The 21,463-nt window shown below is 36.7% G+C and overlaps 1 protein-coding gene across 1 annotated transcript in view; it reads right to left on the bottom strand.

Moving 5' to 3' along the window:
- ITGA8 (integrin subunit alpha 8) overlaps positions 1 to 21,463 on the bottom strand; it is a 111,966-nt gene that overhangs the window by 31,531 nt on the left and 58,972 nt on the right. Inside the window, exons 21-25 of the mRNA XM_014875626.2 lie at positions 19,730 to 19,822; positions 14,147 to 14,226; positions 10,981 to 11,061; positions 5,688 to 5,793; positions 3,813 to 3,971 (exon numbers count right to left, since the gene is read on the bottom strand). Coding sequence (XP_014731112.1) covers positions 3,813 to 3,971; positions 5,688 to 5,793; positions 10,981 to 11,061; positions 14,147 to 14,226; positions 19,730 to 19,822 — 519 coding nt within the window. The remainder of the gene's footprint in view (positions 1 to 3,812; positions 3,972 to 5,687; positions 5,794 to 10,980; positions 11,062 to 14,146; positions 14,227 to 19,729; positions 19,823 to 21,463) is intronic.

The raw sequence follows: 21,463 nt of genomic DNA, 5'->3' as shown, positions 1-21,463 counted from the left end.
TTTTGCTTTTCTCGTTTTCTAGCCAGGCAATAGCCTTTGCTGCATTGTGTAATTCCATCAGAAATGTTCTGGAAGAGGACTTTTTTACACAAAGATTATACACATTATTATGTTATGTTATATTATGTTATGTTATATTATGTTATGTTATGTTATGTAATGTCATGCCATATTATATTATATGCAATATATGATATATACCATATAACATATAATACATAATATCACTAGATTAGACACAAAATTATACAAGAGGGGTTGCATTATACAAGAGAGCAATGCATTGCTCAAAATTGAAGAGCAATGCATTGGATGGTATTTGTCCCAAGACCAAGCCCTAAGCACAGCAGTAACAGTTTTGCAGCATGAGGAGACAGTGCCTCTGGAAGGGGTTAACTCCTGCCACTCATGTTGGTGGATGTACCTTATACATGTGGTGGATTTTTGCTGTTATTTCACTGCTTCCCTGACAGATGCCTCACTCACGGTACTGCAGTGCTCAGCTATTGAGAATGTGCCATGTGTATCTGTATATTCTATCACAGTGGTATTTATAGGTACAGGATTCATAAAAATGCTTTTTGCCATCAGTCTGGGAGGAAGAAAGAGCTCATCAGGAATATTGTCTGAAGCTAGAAGGCAATCTACCGGAGCCCTCTTCTCATCACAGCTGATTTTAGGAAGAGTAAGAAGGACCTAAGAATGGGGCATGCATGCACAATACTCTTCTAATAACTTTCAGCTTCCAAATGTTTTCAGATCAGGGACTTCCTTATCTATATGAAGTTTTTGTTCTTCTATTAATCTTCACTGGACTTCTCTTTTGGGAGTTTGTTTACTTTCCTCTTAGAATCATGTAAACTTTTAACCCTGACTACTTCCCTTTGGCCACAAGTTCCAGACACCTGAGACCTGCCATCATGAACTATTACTTCCTTTTGCTTGTTTTGAATCTGACTCTCCAGGCTGCATTAGATGTTCCAGTTCCTGTGCAGGAAGAGGCAGAGAACAGTCAATCCACACCCACGCTCTTCCTGCCACTACTCATTTTGAGGATCACAGTGCATAGTGCATAGTCACCTCTTTTCTAGATTGAAATGTCCTAGTGTACTGAGTTCTGAGTTCTGCATTGGAATTCCTTCTGTATCTTTGATAAGTACTTTTGCTCCTTTTTACACCTTTTTCAAGATTCATAATTTTATCATCCTTTCTCATCCCTCACTGCCTCCATAGAAAGATAAGCTACAGAAAAGCCCCTAAACAAGTCTTCCCATGTGTGCATAGGTATGACTTATCTTTGTGTACTAGACAATAAAGCTCAAAGAAAACCTTTTTACAAGACAAGAAATTCAGCAGTGGGGAGGAATATACTGCTTTGATTGAAACAGAACAATGTGAGTAATTTCAAAGGGGAAATGCCTCAGTGCCCTAAGAGAGGTAGGTTCAGATATCCAAGAGAAGTCAGGCATTTAATGTCCTTAGCCTTATTTGGAAATTTGAGCTAAGCATCTTGTTGTTTATATGAAACTGGAAAGAGCCTGTCTCTGCATCCTCTTGCCATCTGAAGCAATAGATAAGCATTACATATTTGAAACCTGATTTGTGTATTCATGCTGTTCAATGCATTGAAAAACTGAAATAAGGAAAGGATATTTAATTTCTTGCCTTAATGACTGTGCATCTAAAGCCATATTCTGCCACAACAGATGGACCATTATTACAGGAAAATTTCTAACAAGCTTTACAGGAGTTTAGTCCTTTTTATATAACAGATGCAATCATTATCAAACAGAAGAAGGAAGGGCAAACAAAAAAAAATTAAATAAAAAAATATACATTGGCTGAAAATGTCAATAAGAACTGTGGCAGTATTCTACCTAGCTTCTTAATTCAACCTTAAAAAGAGCACAGTGGCTAGGGTGGAAGGATGCTGAACTCCTTTTCACATACTTGCAACCTGATTTTATCAGTGAATTTGAGAAGTTAGGCTTGCAAGGACAAATGCAGCACCTTTGCTGCTTCCTCCTCACCACTTTTGAAAAAGGTAGAAAAGATATGTAGGAAAAACTTCCCTGTCTCCAATCTTACTGTGCTTTGGGTATAAAATGGACAGACATTTCCAATCTTCTGTTTCCTATAACTCATTTGCTTTTTCTTTCGCGAAAGAAACTAAAAAAAGGGTAGAATTCCAACACCTCTTTGGTTTCCTGGGTGAAACACAAAACTCTAGCCATACTGCATCTGGTAGACATCAATTTTTCCTTACTCTTGTAATGTATTGTAGTTCTGTCTGTTTAAGCTAGACTTGACTTGTAGCTCCTTAGGTTGCGAACACTCCTCATCACTCGAATGTTGTCTCCCCTTTCATCGAATATATTGAACTCAAACCCCTTTTGGTATGCAAAAGATGTAGAGCATTTTTAGCACTTGGAATGCAGCTCTCCCTGAAAGATGTTTAACAGGCTACTGCTTAAACTTGAGAAGTTTTGTTGTTTACTCCAGAAATGTCTGGAATCAGTCATGTTTAATAAATTGGATACCTTGTTTTTGATGGGATAATATGTAGAGCTGTGTTTTGCTTAATCTTCTGACTTTGAGCCAAACCAAGCTCTTTTGAGGGGATCTGCCATCACAAACATAGATCTTAAAACAGGAAATTGTCCAAACAGCCAGGGATCGTGTTAGGAAAGCTAAAGCCCTAAGAGAATTAGGTGTGGCCAGGGATGTTAAAAACAGTATGAAAAGCTTCTATGGATACTCAAAGGAAGATGAAGGAAAATGTATGTTCTCTCCAGAAGGAAACTGGAGACCTGGTTATCCAGGATGTTGAGAAGGCTGAGGTAGTCAATGACTTTTCTGCCTCAGTCTTCACTGGTAAATGCTCCAGGCACACTGCCCAAATCACGGAAGGGAAAATGAAGAACTTCCTGCTGTAGGAATTCAGATTCGAGAATATCTAAAGGATCTGGAGGTGCACATGTCCATGAAACTTGATGAGATTAATCCATGGGACCTGAGGGAACTGGCAGATGAACTGGCTAAGCCACTATCCATATCCGAAAAGTTGGTGAAAGTTCTTGCTGACTGGAAAAAGGGAAACATAACCTCCATTTCTAAAAAGGGTGAAAAAAGAAAACTTGCAGAATTACAGACCAGTCAGTCTCACTTCTGTGCCCAGCCCAGTCATGGGGCAGATCTTTCTGGAAACTATGCTAAGACACATGGAAAATGAGGTGACAGGTGACAGCCAGTATGGCTTCACTGAAGGCCAAATTTGCCTGACAGATTTTGGTTGTCTTCTATGATGGGGCCACAGTGTTGGTGGATAAGGGAAGAACAAGTGACATTACCTACTTGCACCTAGACATAGCATCTGCCACAGTCCCATATGACATCCTCGTCTCTGGACTGGAAAGACAGGGATCTGACAGAGGACCCAGGGGATAGTGAATGGGCTGTGTGATCACACTCAAGGAATTGGGGTCAATGGCCTAATGTCCAGTTTGAGACCAGTGACGTGGTTTTCCTCAGTGGCTGGTATTGGGACAGGGCCCTTTTTAATGTCTCTGTTGGGTGGCATCAACAGTGGGATTAAGCACACCCTTCTCCTCATATAAAGAGTACAGAAACCAAATACATACTGAGCAACACAACACTCACATTAGAAATGTTATAGACTATCTATATCTTGCTCCTTACCCAGGAAAATTATCTTGGACTGTTAAAAATTCCCAAGAAAGTTCCATCCATTGTGAAATGTAGGCAAAAAAACCCAACCAAAATGCAGAAAGGGATGGAAATAAAATACTTACCTTTATTTGCATTGTATTAATAGGAGAGCTTGTTTGACAATGCAGTGGTCCATGTGTCTGAATGTGAAGAATATAAAGAAGGAATTCTTCTCTATTGGACACAGGCCAACCGACATGGAGAACTGTATTGTTGATGGCACTTGGTCCTATATTGTGCAGCTGTTGAAGAAATATGATCAGTACTTTCCAAGTCAGTAAATAACAAAAAAAACCCCCTGCAACAACCACTCAAATATTTTCAAATTCTTAGTGGACACAGCCTTGAAGTATTTAGGGAAGAATGTATAGATTATTAATATCACTTTATTGATGGAGAATCTGTGGCAGGTAGGAGAGAAGAACCTCTCCATTTTAGTCACAAAGCCAATGGAAAATCTTTCCCATCTTCTCCTGCATATGAAGAGTTGAAATTATCTAAAAAAGCATTAAAAAATCCCGACCCAAAACACACTAGCAAATAAACTCCATAGAAATATGAACAATGAACCTTAACAGATCAAACTTCAGAATACAGAAGAATCACATTTCAGAGCACAAGAATAAAAGGCAGAGCAGAGCTTAAGCTAGCTTCTTTGGTTAAGAACTATATTTTCAACACTCTCAATCTAAATTCCTCATAAGAAGCAAAGGAACTAGTTTTCCTAAATTAATATGCAAGGACATTTTTTTCTGGGGAAAATGAGCAAAGATAGAAATAATAAAAGTTTAGAAATCTAGGCTATTAAAATAGTTTCCTTATATCAGTTTACAGTTTGAAAACAACTGATGACAACAGGAGTCTGGACATGTGTTGTCATTGGGCATGAAGAGTTGAAGCTGAACACCATGGACCTTTACACAAAGTTTCTAGAGATGTGAGAGCCTCCTTTTTTTAAATTTGTAGAATTTTTGTGACCGATGATCTTTAATTACAACTAAATGAAAAGTCCTTTCAACCTTACATCTTCTGGGAGACTGCTTGGCCTTTTTGATGCTTTGCTGATAGAAACCATGTAAGTGGTTTCCTTAGTAACTGTGACTAATCATTGTAATTATTTTAATATATTTGAAGTCACAAATACAGTTTCACAACACCCCAAATGCTTGAGACAGGATGATTTGTTAAGTGTTTTTCAGTTTAGAAAAATGTGTTAAGATGAGGAATTCACAAATAATAATCTGTATTTTACAGTTGTATTCGCTACACTTTAGTATGTCATGCAAATTGTAACCTTACACTGTTGATTAAGCTCAGTTGCTTATATTTTCTTGAGTGCTAGTTTGTGAATTATACCCATATATGAAGCTCTCTGTTTTACCCTCTAGAATAAAGGCCATCCATCAGATTCTAAGGACGGCTTCTATTCCATGTAGTTTACTCAATGCCTTTTTTTTAAGCTGAACTCTTTTAACCGATGAACCATCCATAGGTAAAAAGCAACAAAAATGCAAGGTAAAAATATGTGTACTTCAAACATTAAGAGTTATTTTCAACAGAACATTTTCTGAGGTAAAAATTTACACGTATGTCTACATTTTTTTTTTCAGTTAGCTAAATGTCAGAGAAAGCACCTTTTTCAGTGCACTAATGAGAAGATATTTGACATTGATTATAAGGAACTTTTAAGGATTGTTTTCAATTCTTGTCAAACACCCAAAATGTTTATAAATCTCTTAAATATCTAAGACAGACTCCTAGCATAAACTAATATCTCCTCCACTCACATGAACAGATATTGGGGTTGTGAATTCCCAGATTAAATTTGGATCATGTGCTAAAGTCAGAGTATTTACATTTGTGGCTTTATCTAGCTACAGATAAAGACAATAAACCAAATTCATCAGGAATTCAGTGGGGGCAGCGTGAGGTTCTGTGGCAACATACATAATTTTTACCTCATAGATGTGCTCTACTAAAGGACCAACTTCTTCTTCTTTTGTAGGTTCATCTTTGGGTTCCCAGTTGTGAAGTGGAAAAATAATTGTTGGGGGGTGAGACACTCTGTAATATACAAAACAGGTTAAAACAGTAACTGTTACCAGTGACTGATTGCATTAGCTTTAGAAAAAAATGATGACCACTATAAAAAACTGAGCCCTCAAAGACTTTTTTTTGGGGCACATTAATTAGAATTAGGTGAGGTGAATGCTACAAAGCCTCCATAAAATACTACCCAATCCTTGCAAATGACTGAGGGTGCACATTTAGTGTTATACTTCCTGTGATGGATTGTCCTTTCCAGACAAGGGTTTGGAGAGAGGAATCTCTCTGTTTGGAGAGAGGAATCCAATCTGTTGAGCTTTTATATTTTTCTCACTGACGAGATACCTGAATACATTATCCACAAAAGTAGAGTAAATAAATGAATTTTTCTATTTCCATTTAAAGCCCGTAGGTGTTTAATGCTATGCATCTTTCTTCCCAAGAATACATTTTTAGATATTTCTTTAACTGTTTTGACTGTCAACTTCCATAACATCTGTTATTATTCCTTGGAAAACCTTGCAAAGTAGCCTATCTCGTCCAACAGATGGGAAAGAGATTCTGTGACCTCCATAAAGTCAAAATGGAAATTGGTGTACTGAGAAACAGAATTCAGGACTAGAGTCTAAAAGAGTGCTCCAATTTTCCAAGACTTTCCAACTGCTTTTCTAACAAAATGGCAGTTAAAGCATTCCCTGAAATATTTGTTCAACTTGCAACACATAAATAAAACATAAACAAAGAAAACTGTGACTTAATATTTGACATCTTTCCAGCTGCTTTTTTATTTTTTTCTTCTCTTCTCTATCTGACCTTACGAAAGTAATCTTCTATTAGCATTTTTATTTGAATCACAAATACTTTATTTCCCATAAAAATTGGAATTTCATTGTAACAGTCCCATTCAGATGCCAACTAAACCTCACTCAGGTGTTCAGAAGTTGGGAAATCAGATGCCAAGAATTTCTTTCAGCATGATAGGTCAGTTCTGGAACAGATATCTGTCACCTGCAAGTAGTACATGTAGCTCCTGGTGCTAAAATGGTATTACCCTTTCTTTGCCAGGGTCAACTCTCACTTAGTTTTGCTGGTTTATGGAGTCTATAGCTGAAAGAAAATCCATAAAATTTCAGTTCTGGTTCTGCCAAAGCTGGAGTTTTGCTAATAGAAAACTGATATAAAACATAATTAATTTTTTTAGAGTGTAAAATTTGAATAACTTCTATGCACTGATGTTATTTACTTTGCAGTGGCCCTGCTGCAGATTTCCCTTTGAAGAAAAGATTGGATGCTTTTGTTGCAAATGCTGAAAAATACTACTGGAAGAAACAAAATGGTTTTGATTGCAGCTCTTATGTCATATAAAATGAATGAAATGTCTGAAAGAAAATTTTCTACAGTATACAGCTTCTCAATGCAACAAGAAATCTCAGAGAACAGCCTAATACCATCCAGTTGAAGTAAAATTCTTTGTGAAATTTGGTGTGTTCTGGAGTATCCTGCTAACTCTTAATACTTCCTCAGACTTCAAGATGACAGCAGTTTGTACTAACAAGTATGCCAGAGGACAAATTCACAAGCCAGCCCTAATAATACAAGAAACTCAACATATTCATTTAAAAAGTAATTTCTGATTAGGTACTTAGCCTAAGTTTTACGAATCATCTTGTTTCCAATATGAATTTTAATTATTGATTGCTACTGGAGAATAGGAGCTTCAAGGTGTTGTTACAAAAGCCAAGACACAAAACCTTAAACTACCATGAAAAAAATGCAAATCGGAAACTGTGCAGAAACAAAAAGAAGAAGACATGAGGTTTCAAAACTCTGTGTTTTCTATTGCACTGTCAGGGAAGTATTCGTCTCCATTTCTTCTCCATGGAATTACAAAATGCAAAGTATAAATTTAGACATTAAATTAAAATTATTGTAGCATATATAAGAACATTTATTTTAACAGAATTTACAGTTACTTTGAGTACTTCTGCTATTGACATGAAAGTAGCAAAATTAGGTAAAATGAAAAACAAATCTGCTCTTTTCGCTATTTTATTTTGCATTTAATTGAGAATATTTTAAACATTTGAATGATTCATTGGACAAGTATTTTTCCTAGACTTTTAGGTGACAATTATCATGAAACAAGAGTACTGAAAAATAAGATAAACAAAGTATGGCTCACAGTAAAAGCCTTATATGGGGATATACAATAAAAATTCTGCCAGCTCCAAATCCTCTCAATACAAATGACTTCCTTCCTGAATCCCTCATTCCTCTAGTGCTTTTTCAGCAGTGGGAGATAACAATGACAATACTAAAACTCCTACATTTTTCTAGACGAAGAAAGGTAAGCAGAATAATAAAATCTTAGTTATCAAAGCAACTGCTAATTCAACTATCTAAGGCGTTATGTTAATTTTCTTTTAAAGAGGATATTGAAGATTTTTTCCTTTCTCACAGAAGTATTTGCATGGTTCCACAGTGCAAGTATATCTGTATATATGAATATGCACAATTTCATAACTCCTTACTTTTCCTCAGTAAAATGTACAATGCATCGAGCTCCACTCCATGTCACTCTCAGAAGAGAAGAAACTAATGCAAGATATTTTCCAGTCCAAATGTGGACACACTCTCTCTTTTATTTTTATCTAGGAAATAGTGAGCAATTCCCTTGGAACTGTATGTTTGAGCATCTCTGAATAATTAGCAGAATCTGTCAACAGAGCAGTTGGGAATGCTATAGCTAATAAGAAAATTAAAATACTTAAGGGGAAAGAAAGTGGAAGTCATTCAATTAAGTAATTCCTCTGTATTTAATAACTTGTTTCTTAGAACTGCAGGCAGCAATTCAAGCATCTTTTTCCACTTATCGCCAAGCTCATAAGAACTGAGGATTTTGTGGTCATTTTTTGGTCTATCTATTTACCTGTTAAAGAACATTTCATTAAAAAAACCCACACTATGGCACAGAAAAAGCATGATGGACGCAAAGTTTCCAAAGAGTATGCAAAGAATAAAAAGTTTGTAAGACTTTTTTAGTAAAATGAGAAGAGACTTCACTAAAAAACCAGAATCCACAGCACTGGAAGCAACCCTTACTGGGAAGTCCTACGTATGTAATCATAACTGTTCCAGTCTGAAACTCCAGAAAGTCTTTAGGCTGAGTGTTCACCCATGGCAATACCTAGCAGGCACTGGCTCCCAACATTTTTTCACACATCTGTAGCCCATTAAATAACACCTTTGATTCTTTTTCCCTCAGCCTCTACTTCTGTATTATACTTTTTGTATTTTTCACTTCTCTTTCTGTCCAGCTCATTTCCTTAGATCACCACTAGCTACAGAAAATGAAATATATTCTCACTTCTATTCTTACTAAACATGTTGTCTTTCAAGTGCTCCTTTTCAGAAATAAAGTAATTAACATATATCCATACAGTCTTGGAGTGCAAGCCTTTTTTTCCCACCTGACTAGTTTTAGGGTCTTCTTAACCTGGAATACACTCACAAAATATGATGAAAAATCCTTCAAAAATCTCTCTGATTTAGACTGAATATTAGACTAGATTGAATATTAGAGCAGAAAAATTATTCTCTGTGATCTGCAAAATTGACTTATTGCTAGCACTAGGTAATCATATTGTCTCAGAAGTCACAACAATAAATATATTTTTATAAATTAAAAAATCCATAAATAAATACATTTTTATTTGTTTACTTCTAAGGCAGCCCCTTGAGGTGCATCACATAAGAGGCATCTACCCCTCTTGCATCAGCCAAGACTCATGGCCTGACTGTGGAAGTGAATGTGGGTCTTGTAGCTCCTGTTCCCTTGAAGAGCTGATAATGGTTAAGGGGTTTTTTTGAGCTGTAGTTTCATAACAGGAGATGTAGGAAATCTAATATCCCAGACAAAAAGCATTGGGGGCAATTACTTGCTTTAAAAAGACATCCTTCTGACTTCCTTCAGGATGCCAGAATAGGAGTCTAGTTCCAATTTTACAGGGTACTCTAATATCTTATAAAATCTTAGAATCATTTAGGTTGGAAAAAACCTCAAAGATCATAGTTTTCAATCATAGAACTAGTACTGTCAAGTTCACTATTAAATCATGTCCCTCAGATCTGCATGTTTTTTCAGTATCTCCCAGAACAGTGATTATACCACTCCTCTGAGGAGCCTCATCCAGTGCTTGACAACTCCTTCTGTGAATTTTCCTAATATCTAAACTGAACCTCTCCTGCTGACACTGGAGGCCATTTCATCTTGTCCTGTCACTTGTTACCTGGAAGAGAGGACTGTTTCCCACCACACTACAACTCCTTTCAGTTAATTGTAGAGAGCAGTAAAGTCTTCCTGAGCCTCCTTTTCTCCAGGCTGAACACCCCCAGCTCCCTCAACTGATCCAGGCCCTTCACCAGCTTCGTGGCTCTATGCTGGAGTGCTCTACTAGCTCAATATCCTTCTTGTAGTGAGGGGTGCAAAAATGATCCCAGTATTCGATGTATGCCCTCACCAGGGTCAAATACAGAGGGTTGATCAATGTCTGCTGGCCACACTACGTCTGATACAAGCCAGAATGCCATTGGCCTTCTTGGCCATATAGGTGCAGTGCTGGCTCGTGTTCAGCTGGCAATTATCACCTAATTGCATTTTAGAATTTCCAAAACTAAGCTGTATATGAAAACAGAGATAGAAATTATCATCTCTGCTTGTTTCATTTTGGTATACTTTGTGTCAGTGAACAGTTTATCATAACTCATTCCTTACTTACCCTTTCTCCAAAGGCCTCACTCTGCTCTCTATTAGTACATGCTTTGCCATAATGTGTTTCACGTTTCCAACCAATAAAAGCTGTAGATTCTGTTTGGTATTCAGCATTAAGTGTCCAAGTGGTTGCACAAGAAGACCTACTCATACGAGCAGGCATTTTATATTAGTAACATCCATGCACAATTTGAATGCCCAGATACAATGTTGGCTCCTACTGGTGCTACTACAGTGTGAGATTCTTTAGGTTGCTGTCTTTGCACAGACACTCATTAAGTCTGTAGTAGCTCCATCGTCCAAGGCTTGCAGGGGTGAGACCCAGGTGTCCTGGATGGATAAGGGTTTACAATAGGCCAAAAGATTCACTACATGGGATTATCATTATCAAGATTCTGTAATAAAGTAGCTATCATAATGAGTTGAATACTTACCCTCTGATCTGTACTTGAGCCACAGCACTGATGTTGATATGGAGGTTCACTAAGTTGCTGGTAGGATTTATCTTATTAGAACTAGAAAAAATATGTAAAAAACAAAGTTTTATATCAGAACTTTAGATTATTGTATCACTCAATACACAAGGCCCACTGGACATATTACGAAATGGGATTCCTATTGCCACTCTTCAGTCTCATAGGACACTGGTATTTAAGTTGGATATTATTTGAGCTCATTACATATCTAAAAATATCTTCAACTCAAGCTTCCCTTAAAGAATCCTGTGATGATGAATAAGATGATACAAATTTATTTGGCTCAGAATATCATGTAAATTCCCTTGTACAACTTGGCTATCTGTATAGATAAAAGTATCTTTATGTAACAGAAGTTTGTTTCATGTATTGGAGGAAGGCAGTGCTAATCAATAAGACAGGCTTTGTTAGAATATAATTTATTTTTATGACTCTCCAAACTTGTGACTTTTGCATGACAGAGTCTTAGGGGGAAAGAACCAAGATCAGCTGTTTCTTTCATTTTATTATTTTCTTCCTTCCCCTATCCAGAGTGTTTACATTTTTAAAACCACCTAATAGTGAAAACAGATCTCTGTTTAAAATCTAGATCTCTCATTCATGTTATTGCCTTTTCTTATTGCAAATCCTTAGTAATAAGAGTAGTTTTCTTACTTCAAAAGACCACTCCTGTGATTATAGCCCATCCATATCAAGAAAGGTTTGCAGGTTCAAATTCATAAAGATAGTGAAGTAATTACAGATTTAGAATTTATTTAATTATGGGATTAACAACACTAGATTTGGTTTTCAATCAAGTGTGGTCTTTCTTGATCCATGAACACTAAGTTTCTGTGCCTGTCTCAGTTTGCTGTTATCACATCTGGGCAGCATCAGTCAATTGGAAACATTCAGAGGAGGTCAGCATTCCCAGTGACTGACTCCTGAGGAGTAAAGAGCAAAACCCTGCTTTGATCTAGGCTTCCTAGTTACAGATTGCGAAAATTAAGAGCAGCTCTAATTTGTTTGTAAACTAATGCAGATTCCCATCAAACATTATTTGAACTTTTATGTAATCCTCTATAGCCATTGCTTTGAGTATAAATGTACAGAAATTGTTTAAAGTATAAAAATTTATATCACTACTTTGTTAGAATAAACTGCTCTACAATTTGCATATTCATCCTACTTTCCATAGTTAAAATACAGATTTTGATCATATATCTCTGGTATTCAAAACTTGCTCGTGCTTTATGGCATTTTTTAGAGAAGAAAATAGTTTACATAAAAGTGCCAAGACATCTCTCTCTCTAAGGGGTACATAATTGCATAGCAACATTCACATCAGAAAAAGAATCAGATTTCAAGACACTACTCAGCCTCTAGCTTGTTTCTTATAAGTAATGAACTTCAGTCTTGCAAATGAAAATGCTTATTTTCCACTTGATATTTTGAAGCAAATAGAAGTTCTCTCTTTTGAGAGAAGGAGGACTCAAATTCAGATGTATTCTTGCCTCCATTTAGGCAATTTCTTCTTTTTGCCTCATTGAGTTCTGCTCCCTTTTTCTTTTAGGATTGTTTTACCTGTTCACTAAAAACATAGAAACATACAAACTGTCCTTCTGCTTGTGAATGTACAAAGCAGTGAGATTTAACTCTAGGCTATACTCCCTATGCAAGAAATTTTACTCTTTGGCTCTCTCTTTTTTTTTTTGTTTGTTTTTTTAAATAGCTGTGTGCTTTTCAGAATTTTCATACCAGTTTGTAGCCCAACACATTTTCTTCCTTTACATTTTAGTGAGTCACACTCATGAAGGAAGCATGAGATGTTGTTGTCTGCTGAATTTCAGGAGACAACAGTGTAGTTTGGACCAGTTTATGGCAGATAGTGGGACTGTGCTTCTACCCCTGGGGCAGCTGGTTTTAGGCGTACTGCACGCCCCTCCAGGTGAAAGTAAATTGAGTCCTGCATTCTTATTCCTCAGGAAATTCTTGCCACATTTTAAAAACAGGTACCTACATTCAACTTTTATTATCTAGACAGAATTAACTACCTAAAATCTCTAGACGTCCCCAATTTCACAGCATGAAAAGGGTAGTGACATGAGCCTTGGGTAACCATTTCAAACTATTGCTTGCATTAAGAAATGAACAGTGGCATGGACAGGGGACCTACAAGGTGAATGTTATGTCTCTCTCCAGAGGAGCTCATGTCCAGGTTTTCATGATCCCCAGCCAGATTCCAGGAAGAGGGCTGAGGCTTGACCAGGTGCCTAATGGACTTGTGTGGCATTGCTGTGCCCTTCCTGAGTTTCTGCATGTCCTTTCCTTTCAATGGTTACATTATGGAGACATGACTTAAACATTTTAAATGTCTCAGTTATTTACCATAATGAACATGATCAAGGCCCTCATTAAAGGCCAGACATTATCAATTAAGTCTCTGTGTGTGGGGCAGAGAGGGCCCCATACAGAACTCCAGTGCATATTTGATGAGGACAGATGGCGCAGAAGCCCTGCCACCTACTGAAAAAGTCCCAGGTTTGTTTTTGCTGCTATCCTAACCCAGCCCACTCTGTGCTCTTTTGTCCCTGTGGAAGAAGTACTGCTCAGCATAAAACACAAGGTTCAACAGTACTAATATGTGAGGCCCACAAATGGGGAGGAATCTAATGGAAAAATTACAAAGGTTCACCTGTGTCAAACAGAAACAGTTCTCTCCATGCCAGTAAATCTGCTGAGCAGATTTTAACGGCTTTCCTTTTATTTTCTAAATGTTTGTGAAGAAGAAGCACGTCTGGTTTAATTAAGAGCACGTTACGTTTGTACATATTCACCTTTGTTGCAAAAGGACTACTGTTTATTAATTCTGAAGTAGAAAATAAAGTTCAAATTTGTCAAATCTGTAGAATATCCTTGGACTATTGACCAAAATCAGTTAAAATGAATTTTAAAGAAATAAGGCTAGACTGATTTTCTTACCAGCTAACAAGGCTCCAACCTCAACCATCTGCCTGACATAAGCTACCATTGGAAAGCCCCTGAAATAATTACTGATACTCAAGAGTATTTATTATATAATAAACTTCATATATCAATAGGAATTAATAATTTAAATAATCATGCTCTTGAAAAAACATCTAACCTTTTTATTTGCAGCTCAAAATTGATGCTGAAATCTGCGTTTTCAAAATGCTGAACAGAAAATCGAATGCCTGTGGAGAACTAAAACAAAACAACAGGTTACTAGAAGTCTCTCCAGATCAATAAAGCAGTACTGTTCAACATTGCATGTCACAGACTTATACTGGATTCTGAAGCTTTTTAGAATTAGTATGAAAAATCATCATCTAGTTGTTCTCAGGAAAAAATACCATCCTGCCTGTGTATGTCACCAGATGGAAAACTTGGCTGGAGAGAGGAAAGATCAGAGGAATAGAGAAGAACACTCCCAAGAACACAGCAGTGGGCCCTTCTTCATCCAGGCAGTCTTTGCCAAGCCAAGACAAGCCAGAAGAAAATAACAGTTGTCTGGCAGCTCTCATCCCTGCCTCCATCCATGCACGCCTTTGTCCAGGTCTGCAGGGCTTCCTGGTCCCTGCATTGTATCTGCACCTGGGAGCTCTGCACTGCATGCTTTAGGTGTTGTGGGCTGACTGAGCACCTGAGGCTAAATTAGCAGCAGTTCTAATTTACTTTCAGTTTGATTCTTTTTTTCCATTGCAGTTCTGTTAAAAGGAATACAGCTTTAAAGTTATATTTGGAGTTCAATTTGCCACAACTTGGAGTGAGTGACCAGAGGAGAGAATAAAACACATAGATCCCAAAACTGAAGGAAGTAAGTGCTTCCACTAGTGCTGCCTTGCATTTAAGCAGAACTGGCTTCTTCCCTTTGATAATTTCCATTTGCTTTGCAAGAAGAGCAGGGATAAGCAAATCAAGTTTATTCAGAAGAGAGGAGGGCTAACTACAGAAAGAATATACAATAGCCCGTGGTGGAATCTCTGTAAGCCTTTTGTTGGACATATTTACAGCCCCAGTGTGTAAGTGGCAGGTGAAAAACAGGAGATGTTTTCTGCCCTCAATATTAAATTGATTAAATTCTACCGCAATGTTTAAATCTGGTAATTTTCAAAATGTGAATTTTGCAATTCCTACAAATTCTCACTTCCCCTCTACCTTCCATCTGGCCTGATGGCAGAATTTTTTCCAGGATAACATGCACATTGTACTTCCATTTTTTTAAAAAGGATGGTAACACATAGATATGTTCTCCATGTGGAGAAACAATCTTTGTGAGAAATTCATCAAAAGGCATCAGGAAATGAGGACATCATTCCCTCATTTCTGCCAATGTCTGACTAGATTGGGGGGTGGGGGGGAAGAAATTAAAAGTTGTCTGCTAGGCATAATTTCCTTAGAATATTTATGGAAAGCTTGTCAGCAACAGGACAGGACACACCAACTTACATTCAACATCATTGAAGATGAGGAAGTTTCCTCTATGGATGTCATTTAATATGTTTAAGCAATGCCTTTTTCCCATCAATTTTTTTTTATTCAATTCTCCTATTTCTTCATTTGCAATGGTGCAACATAATCCATCACTAGAAAAAAACTTACCTAACATGTTTCAACTACTTTCAGCTGTCTCATGCTGAAGCAATGCTGTCATCATAAATGGCATAAATGGTGAGTTCAAATATTTGAATTCTGTTTCTCTTAATGTCATAGTTACATAGTTGAATTTCTCCTTTTTGAAGCAAAATCTTTCAGATGGAAAGACAGTGCTCATTAAATTACCCAAAAGTTGAATAGCTGTCTTGGAGGAGAGATGTAAGCTCTTTTTAATTTTCAGCTCACTTTTTGGAGATCATATTACCGACTCTATTGATATTCCATTCATCACTAAAAAATAATGTCTTTCTTCAGTCTTTTGGACAAAAATTTCCAAATATTCAACTCACAATTTCTTTTACTGTTTTTGCTAACCAGTCTAAATAAATTTGTTTCCACTTATAGCAGAAAAAAGATTTGATAAACCAAAGATAAAATTTTCATCAGACAGAGCAGACATGAACTGCAGTTTTGATGATCTATTGCACCCCTGAGGCTTAATCATTCCCTATTTAATAGTTAAACATACTCCTACTGTACAACTCTAATAAGTTGCAGATGTTGTCTTTGTATAGTAATATGACTTTGTTAATGTCAAGTAACCCTTCACATTGCTGCTAATAATGGGGCAAAGATGCTCACATGCCCTTGTTGAAAACCCAGTGAGGCCAAAGGAGTTTAACTTGCTTGAACCTATAACTTAACAATTGCTCAACATCCTTATTTTAGTAGGACATTAATTTCATCAGAATAGTTTATTTTTACTTAAAATTTTCGAAGTGAAATTAGTTTCCTGAAAATTGTATTATTTCCTTGTTTGTAACATCATGTATCTTTGAAATATATGATATTTCTGCTATTACTAATAAGTTTTAATCTGTTAGGTTTGCCAGAGTTTAGGAGTATGCTGGGAGACAGAGGTGTAGCTTTTTTTGAAGCGTTTTGAAGAGCATAAGAAAGATAAAAACTGGAGCTTTTAAAGAATCAGTTTGGTACATACCAAGAAATAGGCAAGACCTTCCAAGACTCCAGTCTTCTAACCTTATTTCTATTAATTTCTACAAACTTCCAGATTTTTCTACTAAAATTTTCTCACTTGCTAATGCCACTGAACAGGCATTAGGAAGCTTGTTGGTCTGATGCATTTCAGCATCATAAATATGCATGTTGAGCAATCTCTGTCAGTGAGATGTTGTCAGACATTTAGTTTGCATTGAGGTTTTCCTTACCAACTATTTTTATCTTCATTTTTATTCTTTCGTTTTTTTTTTTTTTTAACTTCAAAGATATTACTGAAAAGGTGAAGTATTTTTTGTGGCCAGTAAACAACTTTAAGGACACAGATGACACAATGCATTTTGAAGATGTGAAGTGTCAGACAATCCTGTAGACTGCTGCAGTAATATCCCATGGATTATATTACAAAATCCCAACATAACCCTCATACTCAGAAGCTGATCTTCAAGAGCTCAATAATTCTAGCATTTCAGGGTGCTGGCAAGGCATTAAGGTGACTCAATAGTTAAAGAGTTTTAGGAATGTCCAATTTTGACCTAACCCTTCCTTCCCACTCACAACTTCCACAAAGAGTCCCTTTCTGACTGAGTATTTTGAGAATAACTGATCTCCTGCCAGAGCAGAATTGTTTTGCAAAACTGGAAATGGATCAGAGCAACCTTTAGAGATTTATGCAATTTGTACAAAGGGCTGGTATTTTGTTTTTGGAAGTACATTTGCCATCACAAATATGTTTGGACTGAAAAAACACAAGCCCTTTCACCTTCAGTGAGTTTCCAGGAGAGCTGGCTTCAAAGATAAATTTAGGATTTAAGATTTCACTTACTCTCGTGAAACCATGTTACCATCTGGCTTTGTAATCTCTGCCTTCATATGGCTCATTTAAAGGGCTGAATTATTTTGTTAAAAAGTAGAAAACCCTTGAATACATTATAAACCCTGCGGTTTTATTCTGTTACTTCTCTCTTTATGAAGTAGTTTTCTTAGCAGTATCTGGTAATGGCACTTAGAGCAGTCCTAGAGTTGATTCTGAAGAAAAGAAGGATTAATTATGCTGTGAAAATTCATAAAGAGACAGGTGAGAGTAGTAATGTTTTAGTGGCCACCAAAGGCATTCCTGAAGTCTTCACACTGCTAGCATTTTGGGTGAAGGATGATGTGGAATCAGGGCTTTGGATTCAAAGGGAGGAGTAGGAAGGTCTGTAGTATAACACCTCTACACTCAGACCTTTCCATTGCTTATGCTTATTACAATATGCAAACTACAAAGATTTTCTTCTTGGTATACAAGTTAGTGTCTCTTGTGTTTGGTCTTCCTTTTCTTTTCCAGCCCAAGGGGTTTTATGCTTTCCTGCCCCACTCCACTGCATCCCAATCACCCACAATATTCTTGTCCACTTCAGTCTGTATCTTGAGAATTTCCTTCTGCCTTGAGACTAACTAGGAAGCTACTAGCAGATAAGTAAAATTGCTGTCTTCTCAATACAAGAAATTATTTGCCTTGAATTGGAATTTGTCTCATGCTTTGGTTCATCATTGCATCCCATCATCCCATTATGAAAATTCCATTCCTCAGAAATGTTTTCAATTATCTTTACTTTTTTGGATAATAGTAGAATAAAATAGTAGAATAAAATAAAACCTACAATATCTTTTGGCCTTCTTGTCTATGTCCTTCCCAGAAAACATTTATAGTAATTTCTTCAGACTTCTAGTTCAAAGTAGTTCAATGGAGAAGGATCCTCACCAGGAAGATTCCTCTTCCCAGGAGGTCCATCACCTAAAGGTCAATTTTCAATGGTTCCCACCTCGCTGTAGCCCCAAAGAATCTCTGGGACTGCCTGTGACCATGCAAGCAGATGACTGTGTGACATACCTGCCCCATTCACTTTCTAAATTTCTATGGCTGATCTGAGGCTATCCCCAAGATCCAAAGAAACTTATCCTAGTCCTGATCTCCAATGATATGACCCATTTGGTTCTTCTATCAAGGGTCAGACATGAACTGCTTCAAGAGTAAAAGAGGCCAGGAAAGCCCCCCTCTGTAGACGTGCTGAAGATTGAAATATTGATCTTCCATTGGATATGGAAGGTATTTTGAAAATACTAAAGAAATTTGCTTTGGTTTCTTTGCAAAGCCATAGGTCCAATATGAAATTCAAACAGTAGTAGTTTTCAATTAAAAGCTGTTATTTATTCCTGATATATTTTTATTCTGTTGACTGCTTCATTTTTATTAGGACAATTTTTTATCTAGGTATCAATATCTGGATTATTTTCTTTTAGTTAAATATTCATAGAACTTACGAATTTATGAGAAACACTAAATTCCTCTGCAAGAGCATCCATAGCTGAACATTCCTGGATTTAACACTTCTGGGATTTCCTGGGTTGTTTTGTCATGAAATAGGGACAAAGAATGACAATTGTGGAATTTTTTTTTGTCCCCAAACCTATTTTTATTCTTATCCGGTGTTCATCATCAGTTATTATATAGTTCTGCTTTTGTCCAAAAACAAGGCTGCCATCATTCCATCTAATGTGTAGTATGATTTATGAGAGGCTGTCTTAGGGAAATCATTAGAATTATAATAGTAACTTTAAAGCAAAAGTTTATTCCAAACACACTTTCTTTGATATAAATTGTGATATAAACCAGTATGACAACCCTTACACACTCAAGATGAGAATCTGGCTGAAGAAGTTGTCATTTACTATATATATATCTATATATTTTAAGTAGACTGAATACTAAAAGGGAGAAATAAACTGATCACATTATAGATTGGAATTCTCATTATCCCAGTGCAACTTCTAATGAAATGATAATGATAAATTGAGTCACTCTCACTTTCTTTGAGTGACATAAACCCCAAGTTCTAGCATAATTAATCTTTTAGAAAAGCAAATCGTTAATTTTTCAGAAGCACAGTTCTGTCTCTTATTATTACACCAACAAATTCTTGTCCAGGTAAATAATTTGATTTATGTGCTGCTTATTGGAACACATTCTGGTAATTGAATAAATTTCCATTTGTTCCCCTTAAAAACTCAATTAGATAAAAATCAGTAAAGGCATCTGGTTTTCCCTTACGTTTGCGCCAGCCACCATGGGGTTCCCAAGATCACAAACCACCATTCTAGTTTCATTTTCCATCTTGTAATCACAGCTCAATACACGCAGTGCCTGCAACAAAAGGACACCAATATAGAGGTCAGAGATCACAGTGAAATGTATCCAGTTGGGAAAGTGATGCCTTTTTGACTGTGACCTTTCTTTTGATTTTGGACACCTGCTTAGTGAACTATCAAAACATTTAGTTGGTTATTGTCAGACAACGAGGGAAAACTGATGCCAGGGAAAAACAAACAGGATGGTTTCCCAGTACCTTAAGAATCATGATGAGATCACTCTATGTCTAGTTTTACCGTACTGCTTTATTGTGAATCATTCCTATAGCCATAATGACTCAACACAGAAACAAAGAGTAGGCAAAACTAAACAAGAATAATAGATGTCACAGTAAGTACAGTGTTATCCATCACCAGAAGTCTCTATAATGAATTTCTGACATTGGCAAAACTTGAGTATGGATCAGTTCTAGATCTTTGTTGTCCAATCTGTGGTAAAATACTTAGAATGTTAATACTTCTGTAAAAAAACCCCTTTTATGTGTGTTTATAAATTAGCAACAAAGGAGATAGACTTTCACATTATCAGATATAAAGTTTTGTTGTTTATAGCAACCTTTATCACTAGTAATATCATCTGTAAACAAAAACTCTACAAGAGGAGGAACAGCTATAAAATAGTGCAAGCTAGGAGATACAGAATAAAGCAAAGCAATAAAATGTGGGGTTTTATTTTCTGTTTTCCTCTCTGACATCTTCAGTAAATGAAGGCATCTCCATATATGTGCAGAAGTAAACCAGCTTTGTAAAAGCAGGATGCAGCAAGTGGCATTACCTTTCTGCTCATTTGTGATTCTCACAGATGAAGCAGTGTGAACAAGTTCATGCCCTTTATATAAAAAGACCTGGGAAATCTCTGGACCAATTTGCCCTATCTGTAAAAGCCAGCATGGACATGCTGTTCTCACAACTTCCTGAGATTAAAAGAAAAGACAGGGCATGTCCTAAATAGAGCCCATGTGAAGCATGCCCTCAGCACACACCTCATTGTACACTGACATTTTTACAGTTTGCTAGGAGGAAACAAAGTTTGTTACACAGCATGTCCAGGGCACTAATAGCCTTTCCAAGTCTCTCTAGGGTTGGGAGGGAAGCATTTTTACACTCTTTCCAGCTGGTTAATTAGAACTGGGAAGCAACACATGGGAGAAAAGAGAGTGTTAACACAGTTGGAATCAAACTTGTGTGGAAAATGGTCCATTTGATCTTGATGTGTGGGTTTATAGATTTGCTTTTGTTGGGGGAGGGGGGTTGAAATTGAGGCCTAAAAGTTAGAAATAAATACTCATTTATATTAGATATTTGGCAGTTTCTTTAAAGTTGCTGTATCATAGACCTGCACAGAGTAAATCAGCCCTTATCACAGGTATTTTTGTCCCTCAAAGGCTGAGAAAATAGAGGAATTTTTCGGTAGTAGTAGTTCTTCTGCAATCTGGAGGCTATGTTCCTAGACTAAAAATGATTAATAGTGCAGGATTTATATGACCAGCATCACAAAAGCTAATTTGTGCAGTATGAAGATGTGACAAAGGGTCAACTGTGGTAGAATTTCTTCTATAATGAGATTTATTGTCTTTGTTTCTGCACTGATCTCCTTTTTGAGGTGGTTATGTACAAAATAGGAAAATTAAAAGCA

The sequence above is a fragment of the Sturnus vulgaris genome, chromosome 1, assembly GCF_052056855.1.
Source record: "Sturnus vulgaris isolate bStuVul1 chromosome 1, bStuVul1.hap1, whole genome shotgun sequence".
NCBI lineage: Eukaryota > Metazoa > Chordata > Aves > Passeriformes > Sturnidae > Sturnus > Sturnus vulgaris.
The sequence above is the reverse complement of the archived record's forward strand: the minus strand, read 5'-3'. Positions and strand labels throughout refer to the sequence as shown.